The sequence below is a fragment of the Anopheles maculipalpis genome, chromosome 2RL (assembly GCF_943734695.1).
Source record: "Anopheles maculipalpis chromosome 2RL, idAnoMacuDA_375_x, whole genome shotgun sequence".
NCBI classification, from domain to species: Eukaryota; Metazoa; Arthropoda; class Insecta; order Diptera; family Culicidae; genus Anopheles; species Anopheles maculipalpis.
In genome coordinates, this window is record NC_064871.1 from 8,740,784 (window position 1) to 8,751,806 (window position 11,023).

Here is an 11,023-nt window from a genome sequence, read left to right on the forward strand (position 1 = left end):
ATAGGCGCACTAATTCGGGAAGGAGACGACTCCATCGGGGCGAAAAACTAAGTAAAGTACAACCAAAAGTTAGGAAGGAATCGTAAAAATGTAAAAACATAAACCGGTACTGCCTATATCCTCCTCCTTTTCTGTTAATCGAGATGCTGATATTTCTATAGTTTACAAAAACTTCACCCTATAGTGCTTGGATTATTTGTGTTGTGGCACACAAATTGCGTGTGGTTGCGTTCTACTGTCCTTTACATATGCCGCATATCTAAAATGGTGACCTTCCTCCATTATTTGTGTTTTGCTGCTTGTGAGTGCCTTGTGTGTTTGACCAAACCATCTCCTCCACTTTACCTAGTTCTAATCTGTAATCCTACACTTGCCTAAACAATACGGTTGTAGTTATGTGCAGTTAAATTAGCGAGAGATACAACGGACCAGCCGGGCCAGTTGACCGCACCGAAACACACACACACGTGTACAGGTGAAATAAAATATTGAGCTTATTGTAGGTGTGTATGTTCTTTACAATCAAAATAGTGGATGTTGTTCTGCACTACTCTACATAATCATCTCCTGCCCCATTTTCAAACATAATTAAAAAAAGTAATACGAATTCAATGTGCATACATACATACAAGGATGGCAAATAATTTGGGTTGCAATTTTTTTTTTTTTCGTTTTAAGGCGCGCCCCCACTGGGGATCCCTTTCGTGTGTCCTACTGCTAACTCTGCTAACTATGTTCAGCGCCTCATCGGAGGCAGATAGGCCGAGTAGGATGAGTACATTGAGTTCTGCTGAGCTCGCTGGATCGCGCTCGGATCCTGATACTGCGACTGCATGTTCATCACACCCATCTGTACCGGACCGAGCTGTGCCGAGTTCTGGATAAAACCGGCCGCCGGATTGCCAATATAACCGCCCGTACCAGGCGATTGACCAGCCGTCGTCATCCGGTACCCATTCAACGACCCGTACGGTGACATCAGATTCGTACTAATGGCCACATTTGGACTAACGCTGCTGGAACGGTTTGCCGCCGCCGCCATATGTTGGATCTGTGCGGACGATGCAGCAGCTGCATTACGCCGTGCCGCACCAGCTACAGCAGCAGCCGCCGCTGCATTCTGAGCAATCGTTGGCATGTTCATGTTCCCGGTGTAGTACTTGTGATAGTTAATGGTGGACATCTGGGCAGCCGAATGGATCGATACCGGTGGGGTGGATATGTTGCGGACAACGTTCTGAGCTGCCACCATATTACCGCCACCTGCGGCTGGGTTCGTACTAGTTCCGCTCGCTCCACTGCCACCCCCACCACCACCCGGTGGTCCACCTCCGTGCGGATGGGGGGCATGGTGGGCGGAGGGAGGTGGTGTAACCGGGGAGTTACAAATGTCCACGTTTGTGGTGAGTTGTTGTAGTTTCGAGAGGCAAGATATTTGAGGTCCTTGCTGCTGGATTTGTTGCGCCGTCGCTCCACCCTGACACGATTGTGGCTCAAGTTGGGGAGTCGGCGTTGGGGTTGGTGTTGGAGCTGGTGTTGGTGCCTGAGGGATTGGTGTGTGTGAACCGGGATGTGTTACGCCACCCGACTGTTGCTGTTGCTGAACGTAAAAGTTGTTGGCCGAAGATACGGCGCACGAGGACACGGGCGATGCTCCCAGACGCTGGTGCGGACTATGCAGACTTGCCGGTGTGTGGTTGTTGGACATTCGGTGCTGTATGACGCTTCCGTAGGAGGTTGGTGATTGCGGGTAGGGTGGTGCTTGTCCGGAAAGGGCAAGTTGCGCTCCCAGATATCCACCACTCGCCGCAGCTTGATGCATGTTTTGACTGTGTGCTTGATGGTTAAGCGACTGTCCGTACGTTTGGTGCATCTGTTGCTGGAGCGCTAACTGTTGTTGGTGTTGTTGCTGCTGCTGCTGTTGCTGTTGATTCAGCGAAGCTGCCTGCATTGCTGCTTGCTGTTGTTGGTGTTGCTGCTGTTGCTGTTGCTGCTGATGATGGCCAGGACTTACGATCGGTTGTATCACATTGCTTACTACCGGTGGTGTTGTGCGGCTTTGATGACGCTGCTGTTGCGCTCCCGGGGTTGGTGTATTGCGACTGACTTTTGGGGTAGATGCACGCTGTGATCGACCCGTGCCACTATTTCCACCGTGAGGAATCTGCTGCTGAGCAAGATGCTGCTGTTGCGAAGGATGCTGCTTGCCCCGACCGCTACCATTACCTGAGCCTCCGCCAGTTGTGCCACCACCACCACCACCAGCTCCATTGCCACCACTATTGTTAGCTATTATTGTCATCTGCTGGGGTGGATGCTGTGGACTCGTTTCAGGCACGTGCGTATGCATCGCCATGTGCATTTGTGACTGATGCTGCTGCTGCTGCTGCTGCTGCTGCATTTGTTGCTGTTGATGTACCGAACAGTCCGAGTAAGGTCCTCCAATCGATCCACCATGTTGCGAAACCACACTCGGTGGTCGTATCGCATCAGCCGAATTTTGCGATGTCACATCACTCGCTATACTGGCCGGTGATTCCAATCCTAGCTGACTTACGTCGATATCGCACTGTCCGTACTGATGCAAACTTTGAACCGAGTTTGAGGTTGTTGATTCCGGTGTGTACACACCAATGGAATGTTCACCGCTTGGCGTACCCTGCTGCTTCATGTCCGGTTGTGTACCACCGGTTGTACCATCGCCATCCCCATTGCCCATCAGATGCATCGTTTGCTGTTGTACCGAGGCGTGACAGGAGGCAGCAGTTGTTGGGTCATTGACCGCAGGTGATGACTTAGCTGCTCCAGCAACCATACAGGAAGAATCGTTCAGCTTGTTGGTGGAATCGTTTTTACCCTTCTGCATCGATTTGTGCTGCGTGTGTTGTGTGTGTTGTTGCTGCTGATGTTGATAATGTTGATGTTGCTGTTGGTGTTGTTGTTGCTGATGATGTTGCTGTGCTAGCTGATGTGGATGCTGTACAACCTGAGCCGAGGAGAGATGATGGTATTGGTTCACTTTCGCACACAGCAACCCCGTATCGTACGGTGACGGACAAAGTTGCTGTTGTTGTTGTTGCTGCTGTTGGTGTTGTTGTTGCTGTTGCTGCTGTTGTGAAGAATGTTGCGAGAGATGGTGAACGTCCGGAGTACTGTTGTTACCCTTAAACTTGCTACCATCATCAGCAGTTGCAGAGGCGTTCGTGGTGGACGCCTTCGAAGACTTCCCGTGCTTGGTTGCTCCGGAGGACGTTGAGGATGAGGACGATTGTTCGATTGTACTACTAGCGGAAGATCCCTTACGATCGGACTTTACATTGGTTCGCTCTTTCGGCTGATAGGCCGGTGTTGATGCAGCTGCTGGTGGTACTTGCTGATACTGTTGCTCCTGATGCTGGAACGAAGAATACAGATTGGAGGGAAAGCTTCCGTACGCCATGCTGGTCGCTAGATCGAGATGAAACTTGTTCGGTGATTTCTGACTGCTCGTGTCCAGATGCGTAAGGTTGTAACTCTGATAGTATGGATCCAACTGCCAGTACTGCGATGGTGCGTAGCTGGGCAGCTGATTGATACCGGGAAATTGGGAGCTCATCTTGTTCAGATCGATCGTCGTCTTGGGGTCGTGCATCGAATGTTTAGAGGATGAAGTATGTTTATCCGTCCGACACGAGGACGATGTATTGTTCATGCCCATCCCACTCGCAGGACCCATACCAGACCCAGGAGGAACGGACGACATCATCATGCTTCCGGAGTGAACGTTACCGGGTACTCCTATCGAAGGAGATGAGGAGCTCACGGGTAGATTGTTTGCGATGCCAGCACCACCCATGCCACCTTGCATTGAAGATCCGGACGGTGTGCTGATACCCGATCCATCCATCAACAGCGATGACATGGTGGATGATTTAGAGCTCATATGATACTGTTGCTGCTGCTGTTGTTGTTGTTGCTGCTGCTGCTGATGGTGCTGTTGTTGCTGCTGATGCTGCTGTTGATGATGCTGGTGCGGATTTTGCGGATGCTGAGATGAATGCTGTTGTGAGTGTTGCTGTGGATGCTGATGTTGCTGCTGGTGTTGCAGTTGTTGTTGCTGCTGCTGTTGTTGGTGTTGCTGTTGTTGGTGCTGATGAACTTGACTTTCCTGTTGCAAAACTTTGCAATGACTATTGACAGTTGGAGTTGTGTTGTTGCTGTTGGTACTGTTGTTAGCACCCTGAGTACTACCGTACGAACTTGCCGCATTATGCTTCATCGCTTCCTTTCGTGCATTTGCTTCTGAACGCTTGGAAGAAGCTGTGCCAGTAGCACCGGCTGCTACAGAGGACATCGTTGTACTGGAGGTTGATGATGGCGGATGCTCGCCCTTCGTGCTACTTGATCCCGACGATCCCGAAGAGCTAGTGGACGATGATGTAGAACCCGACCGTTTACCCGCCACCGGTTGTTGTTCGCTTGCCGATGAGGACGAAGTTGAGTTACTACGGCTTGTTTTACCACAATCATCTGACACGCTCACTGGAATTATGATGTTGGTGGTGCTGTTGCTAGCAGAAGAACCACTACTTGCAGCAGACAATTTATCTTTTCCTCGCTTTGACTCAGACTTTGATTCTACACCTCCGTATCCTCCCGTCACCGTGCTTGAATCGTTTCGCTTTCCACCAACGTCCATCAGAGAAACAGCAGCACTAGTTACAACAGCTGTAGCGCAGGAAGTTGCCGTGCTTACTACGGAACTGTCGGAAACCTTAGCAGCAGTACTAGTACTGTGCGAGGACACCATTTTGAATGCATCGTTTTTTGCACTCTTTGAAGATCCGGTTGTCACGGGAGTGTTCACTGTTGAAGAGGATGCAGAGCTAGTGGTTTTGGTAGGTGATCTTTCCTTCCGAATGTCTACAGCACCAGGTACGCTTGCTGTTTCATTGCCATTCGTTGAAGAGGAAGCTAAGGAACCGGACACATTTGTATTGTTACTAATTCCAGTGGTTGTGTGCGTGAAGTTAGCCATCTTTACATTGGTGACCTCATCGGTCTGTTTGATTACTGACTGATCCGCTTTATCGCTTGAAATGGGTGCCGAAGTTTTTGCTGGCTGCGGCGGAGTTGCGTCATTGGTGTTCTCCATCGTTTTCATAAACTTTTTCTTGTGCATCGCCATCTCGTGCACCGTTGCAGGAGTCGAAGGTTGCTGGACAGCTGGTACGATCGTCGAAGTTTGTTGGATTATTCCAGTTTCAGTGCTTTTAGCAACCGACTCCTTCGATTCTTCCCTTGTCCGAATAACTTCGGTCACCTTAGATGCGTCCGCTGGTGGATCTTCCTTCACTTTAGCATCTCCCGGAGTGGTGGGGTTACTAGAGATACTATCCACGATTACTTTCGGGCGATTTCGGAGCGGTTCGGCGTGATGTTGTTGTTGCTGCTGGTTGTGATGATGTTTGTCGTAGTTTTCGTTGATCTTCAACACACTGGCCGTATTATTTGCTCCATTAGAAGCACGCTCTACGGATGTTCGATTTGTACTGCTGTCAGCATCATGTATGTGCTTTTGTTTAGGTGAGCGGCATTCCGCACCACCATTTGCCGTCTGACCGGGATCGACCATTGTTCCAACCGTTTTCTGCTCCGGTGTTTTTACATTCGTTCCAGAAGAAGCGATAGTAGCGTTACCAGCAGCGTCGTGCGTATGGTTGCCCACTTCCGAAACATTCGACTGCATCATCATCGGTTCAGTAGTTCCTGTTGTCGAGAGACAGTTTTTTGATTCAGTTATCACAGAGATTTTTTCGTTGATCTCTACACCATTGACAAGTGGTAGCGTCTCGCTTATAACGCTGCCACTACTTCCACTGCTGCCCTGGGGCGGCGTTACTTTCGACGTATCGTTTTTCCCCTGTTCGGGTACTTTTGTTGGGCTTGCTCGAGTGAAAGATTCATTACTGGAAGCCGATCGACTGGTGATGATATCCTTCTTCTCCGGAGTAACAGGATTTGAGGACGGCGCTTGTAGAATGACTCCTTCTTTCTGCTCGGCTTTGATGGCAACATTTTCCTTCCCATGCTCCGAGGAACTTCGATCGGAAAATCCTGTCGGCCGACTGATGACGGAACTTCCACCACCCTCAACAGATGGACGGTTGTTTGTAGAGCTGGATTCTTCCTTTACTACGTCCTCTTTGGAACTGGCAGAAATCACTACGTTGGTAGCTTCTGTTGTATGCTGTTGTGTGGAACTGCTTGTACTTGCCTGCACTTTCGGTAAGGTTGTAGTGCTACTTTCTTGCCCAGTAGACTGAAGGATGTTACTGTCGGTCGCTGGTTCCGTTGTCATTCGTGCAGTCCTCTCTGTACCATCCTCCTTCAGGCGTCTTTCGGTTATTGTCTTGCTCTTCTGACCCTTTCCATTCGGGCTTAGAGAATGATCGCGCGGTGCACGTGGTGACACTTTCGGCGCCATTATTGCAGTGCTCGTACCATTATTTACCACCGCGAGGGCATTATTGTGCGGTGAGCTTTTAGCGGGAGATTTCTTCGGAATGATTGCTGTTGGTGCTGCGGTTGCTGCTGCTGCTGCTGGAGCTACTGATGCTGCCGGAATCGTTGCTGCCGGGGCACTGCGCGTTTCTTCCTCCATTTCATCGTCCGCCTCACCGGATGAGTAGTCTTCGCTCACATCCGCCACCGGTACGATCGCTTTCTTTCCCTGTCGCTTCTTATGGCTACGTCCACCGACGCCAGATGTTGTGGGTGAAGTTTTATGGCGCACCTTACTGCTGCTCGAACCGAGCGCGTTAACAGTGGCTCCCGTTGCTTCCTTCTTCGTGGGTGAAAGCGAACGCGAACCCGCAATCGACGATGAGGACGAGGAGGAAGGTAACTGGGGAAAGAGAAGTAAGTGAAAAAAAATTTGATAAGAATTTTGAAATTAAATTGACTTTGTCTCTTGATTTCATCCGTAGAATTATCGCTGACAATCAATTCGACAATTGACTTTGACCGTACCGTAAGTCGAATCGAAATCTCGTAACTATGATCAGTCTTGTTGAAATACATACCATTTGTAACGCTTTGGACGCTGCTTCTTGCGCTGTGTGATGTTGCTGTTGCTGCTGCTGCTGCTTCTGCCTCACCGATCCAGCCGTTGAGGAGCTGGTTCGAAATGGTTTCGACTTCTCCACAGCCTGTACCGCGATTTCCGCGGGTTCTTCGCTTTCACATACATTCGCTGGACTGTTGGCCAAGCGCTTGGAGTTCCGCATTCCCGTATTACCGCCAGCTCGTTTGTTAGCCATCCCAGCCGACACTACTGGGGATGAGCGTTGATCTGCTGCATTCGTGTCTATGGTACGCCCAAACACGCTACCACCATTTACTGTAGTATCACCGTCTCGGGTGGATGTTTTGAGTGGTCGCGTTCTTTGCTCATTAGCGGGTCGTGTACGTTCCTGTTCAGCCTCCTGCTCAGAGTCGGAAAGTCTCATATTTGACCGTTTTCTTCGCAGACCACCAGCCAGTCTGCCGGAATTGAGAGAGGTATCTTTCAACAGACTGTTATACGCGGCTGTTTTCTCCTCTACCGTTTCTTCCGAATCCAACCGACGACGCTTCCGAAGCCTTTCGGATGTGTTTCCAATTTTGGTAGATTCCTTTTCTTGCACCACAGCTCGTCCCCTTTTTCGTCCTCCAAGCATCGCAGCATTGCTGGTACGGTTGGTTAGGGCAGCTACTACCGTTTCATCCTCATCCGTTTGTTCTTCCACTTTCAGAGCGTGAGATTTGTTATTACCACGCGAAACCGTAGTACTTTCCGACGATGCTGGTGGTGGCGCTGGTGATGAATCCCGTCCACGCTTCTTTCTTTTACCCGATGATTCGCCCTTTCGATGTGACTGTTGGGATGCAGGTCCTGCCGCACTACCACCTTTGACAGTTCGTGATGCTTGGTGTTGATCCTTCTCTTCCCGATCCGATTCTTCCTCAGGTTTCGGACTAACAACGGCCGGGTTCATCCGATCCGCAGCTTCAGGTTCCGCATCATTGTCTGCCCCCGTTATATCTAGCGGAATATTGCTAATATCGAGCTCGGAAAATGATGCCGTATTGGACAGGAACAGTGGCGTCCATCGGAGACATTCTTTTTCGATGGCAAGACGCGCCCGAGACCTTACCATACGCTCGTGTTGCTTGTCTACCAGCCGCCAATCAATGCAGATGAGCGGTTGGTATACCTTAAAGCCGCCGCCACGATCAATCTTCCGGTACTTGATGAAGGACAGCAGCTGCAGCGCAAGGACAATATCCGGTATGACCATGCCCGTTTCCTGCGAGATCTGCTGTATCGAGAGTGGTTCTGAACGGCGCCGAAATTCGTGCAGATAGTTCAGAACGGTCGATTTCCAGTACGCGTAGTACGATACCCGACCAAGATCGGACAGTGGCTTTTCCGGCGTGCCCGGTTGACCTTCCTCCCGGCTCAGCAGGTAGCTGAAGTCGATCAGAAACCGACCGTAACCCTGGCGCTGATACTGTGGCATCGTCATAATGCATGATACGTTGTATTTTTGCTGACAGTGCTTTTCCTTTGAGAAATATCCAACCAAGTGGTAGCCCTTGCGATCGTAGCGCGTTAGCACGTAGAACAGGAACGGTTCCACATCGTAGTATAGGGTTTTGTGATCGAGAAACAGCTTCGCCAGCAGGCACAGATTCTGACAGTAGATTTTGTTCGCATTCCCATCGACCTCGAACACGGACACACCGTCGTGACGGTAGATCTCCGTGCCGGGCGGATTGCGCCAGGAGCATTTGTCCTGATGTCTTTGCAGTACCGCCTTGCTTTTGGTGTACTTTAGGCAAAACTCACAGAGGAAAAGCTTCGGTAGTCTGGCGGGAAGAAGAATACTATTCTTTAGTAAATTAAAACCTTTACCTCATGATGAGGGTGAGACTTACCTAGCATATTCCTGCGGAAAGGGACTTGAATACCACGTTTCGATTTCGTACTTCCCAAACTCGATCGCCGCCGGACAACGGTCCTGCGCTGCCATCAATTTCGATGGCGATTGTTGGAGAATACTGTTGGAGGTTGTCTGATGGCTAGGACGATCGGGTGAGAAGTGTCGGCCACGTTCACCGTTGTTGTTGTTATGCTTGCTAGCTGTCTTCGACACACCGACCACAATCTTTGTCGACTGTTCGCGCACATACTTGTACAGTTCGGCGTCCTGCTGCGTCACACCTTCCGGGAGGGTTTGTTTTTCTACATTTGGAAACGAAACAACAGAAGGGTAATTTTATTTACATCCCATATTCTCGTTGTGGATTCTCGCCGTTGGAGAGGGAGCCGCTTACCTATAGCATCTTCATTGGGTGAATCGTAAGGATTTTTGTAAGGTACTGGTAGACTGATAGCTTCTGTACTCCCCTTTGGATCTTTATCGCCTGTGAGTAATCTGTTCAATGGGAAAAATAAGTATTCGATTAACTTTAACTCTTAAAATACTGTGTGCGTTTAATCTTGAAATACCTTTTTCGCTTCTTTTCGCCCGTTGCTGGTCGCATTATGCTGGACTTCCTATCACTGTCCCTGGATTGGCTTAAGCAATCGGAGCATCTAAAAGCGTAATCAAATACATTTTAAAAGCGTTCTCCATTATGCTCGCCAACAAAAACTCTTACCTCCAAGCGGTTTTGCATTTCTTCATCTCCGTCAGTGGTGGATTAAGACAGGACAGATGGAAATGTTTCTTACAGCTCCAACAATCCAACAAACACACCCCCTTCACACCGTCCTCCTCATCGTCGTCCTGGTTCGCGCACGCATCACACACCTTACACTCCTCACAGTGCCAAACGTTGCCCTTTTCCAGCAGGCGTGATAGTGTCACCGTTCGACTGCTATGTCCCCCATTTCCGTTCGCACAACTGTCGTGCAGCCCTGCTCCACAACTGCTGCAGCTGGTAAGTGTTTCGCACTCATCGTCCGACGCATTACCGTCCGCTTCCTGGCACACCAAACAAATGCTTCCGTCGGTCGAACGCTAAAATGTGCAGAGAAAAAGGGAGCGAATCCATCGTTGTTCTCTACAGAGAGTAGGGACAGAGAAACTTACATCTAAATGCTTGCTGCCACGCTTTTTCGGTGAGGTCGATTTGCGTTTCGTGATCGGTTTAAAGACCGGGCCCGGTTTGTACAATCGGCCTTCCTGCATGATCGTATCCTCCCCGAGCGCGATCCGGATCGCATTGCGGATCACACTTTTGTAGTCCGTATCGGGCGCTATGTGCAGATTGTTCGTTTGCTGGACATAGTTTTCGATCGATTTTTGTGACGAACCATCGAACTCGCCCAGATCGCGGACCGCTTTCGCTACCAGCCGCGATAGGTTGCTCTCGTTCGTGACGTTGATGACACGCCGCTGGGTCGAGGTGGGCGCTTTGTACGAATGGAGTCCCTTGTTGTACACCTTCAGTACCGAGCCGGCCTCGACCGCTTCCTCCAACTTTTCCGCCACTATGTCCTCGTGGAACTTGTGGTGGCTGCCGATGGCCTGACAGATGCGCTGTATGCTGGGTCGCTGCTTCTGGAACCGGATGCGCCGTATCGCCTCCAGGATCCACTCTTTCCATATCTGCGGACTCACGTCATCGGGATTTTCACGCATTTTTATTGCTCGTTTTTTTCTGCTTCTCCTTTTTTTCGTTTACTGCACACAACGGAGAAGAGCGAAAGAAAGATGGAATAGATAAATTAGCAATTTGCGCCGAAATAACGCCAGCAACGCAGGTGCATTGGAAGAATTAATGAATCATTGTAAACATTGCTCGTAAGACCCAACACACGCACACACACACGTATTCACACGTTCGTTCTCGTACAAATCTAGTAACACACGCTCGCACACTCAGACACAACATTCTTCACACCTTTGAAGAAAGAATTCGCGAAAATTAGAATGTGTTTTGTCAAAAAATATATAGCAAAACGGAAACACGATTTGTCCTAAACCGGCAA

General features: G+C 49.8%; 1 protein-coding gene across 1 annotated transcript; it reads right to left on the bottom strand.

The window, feature by feature from the left end:
• Nucleotides 1-730: 730 nt before the first annotated feature.
• LOC126556557 (serine-rich adhesin for platelets-like) lies at nucleotides 731-10,695 on the bottom strand. Its single transcript, XM_050211856.1, has 7 exons — nucleotides 10,122-10,695; nucleotides 9,688-10,049; nucleotides 9,536-9,622; nucleotides 9,361-9,461; nucleotides 8,962-9,268; nucleotides 7,065-8,892; nucleotides 731-6,886 (listed from the first exon to the last, which is right to left on the bottom strand). The coding sequence occupies exons 1-7, from the start codon at nucleotides 10,671-10,673 to the stop codon at nucleotides 737-739; spliced, it is 9,387 nt and encodes a 3,128-aa protein (XP_050067813.1). The 5' UTR covers nucleotides 10,674-10,695; the 3' UTR covers nucleotides 731-736.
• Nucleotides 10,696-11,023: the final 328 nt, after the last annotated feature.

Excerpts from the sequence above, each read along its gene's own strand:
- LOC126556557 (XM_050211856.1), bottom strand. The coding sequence starts at position 10,673 with ATGCGTGAAAATCCCGATGACGTGAGTCCGCAGATATGGAAAGAGTGG. Across the intron at positions 10,050-10,121 it reads GTGGCAGCAAGCATTTAGAT|CGTTCGACCGACGGAAGCAT; the intron begins GTAAGTTTCTCT and ends TGCACATTTTAG. Across the intron at positions 9,623-9,687 it reads AAATGCAAAACCGCTTGGAG|ATGCTCCGATTGCTTAAGCC; the intron begins GTAAGAGTTTTT and ends TTACGCTTTTAG.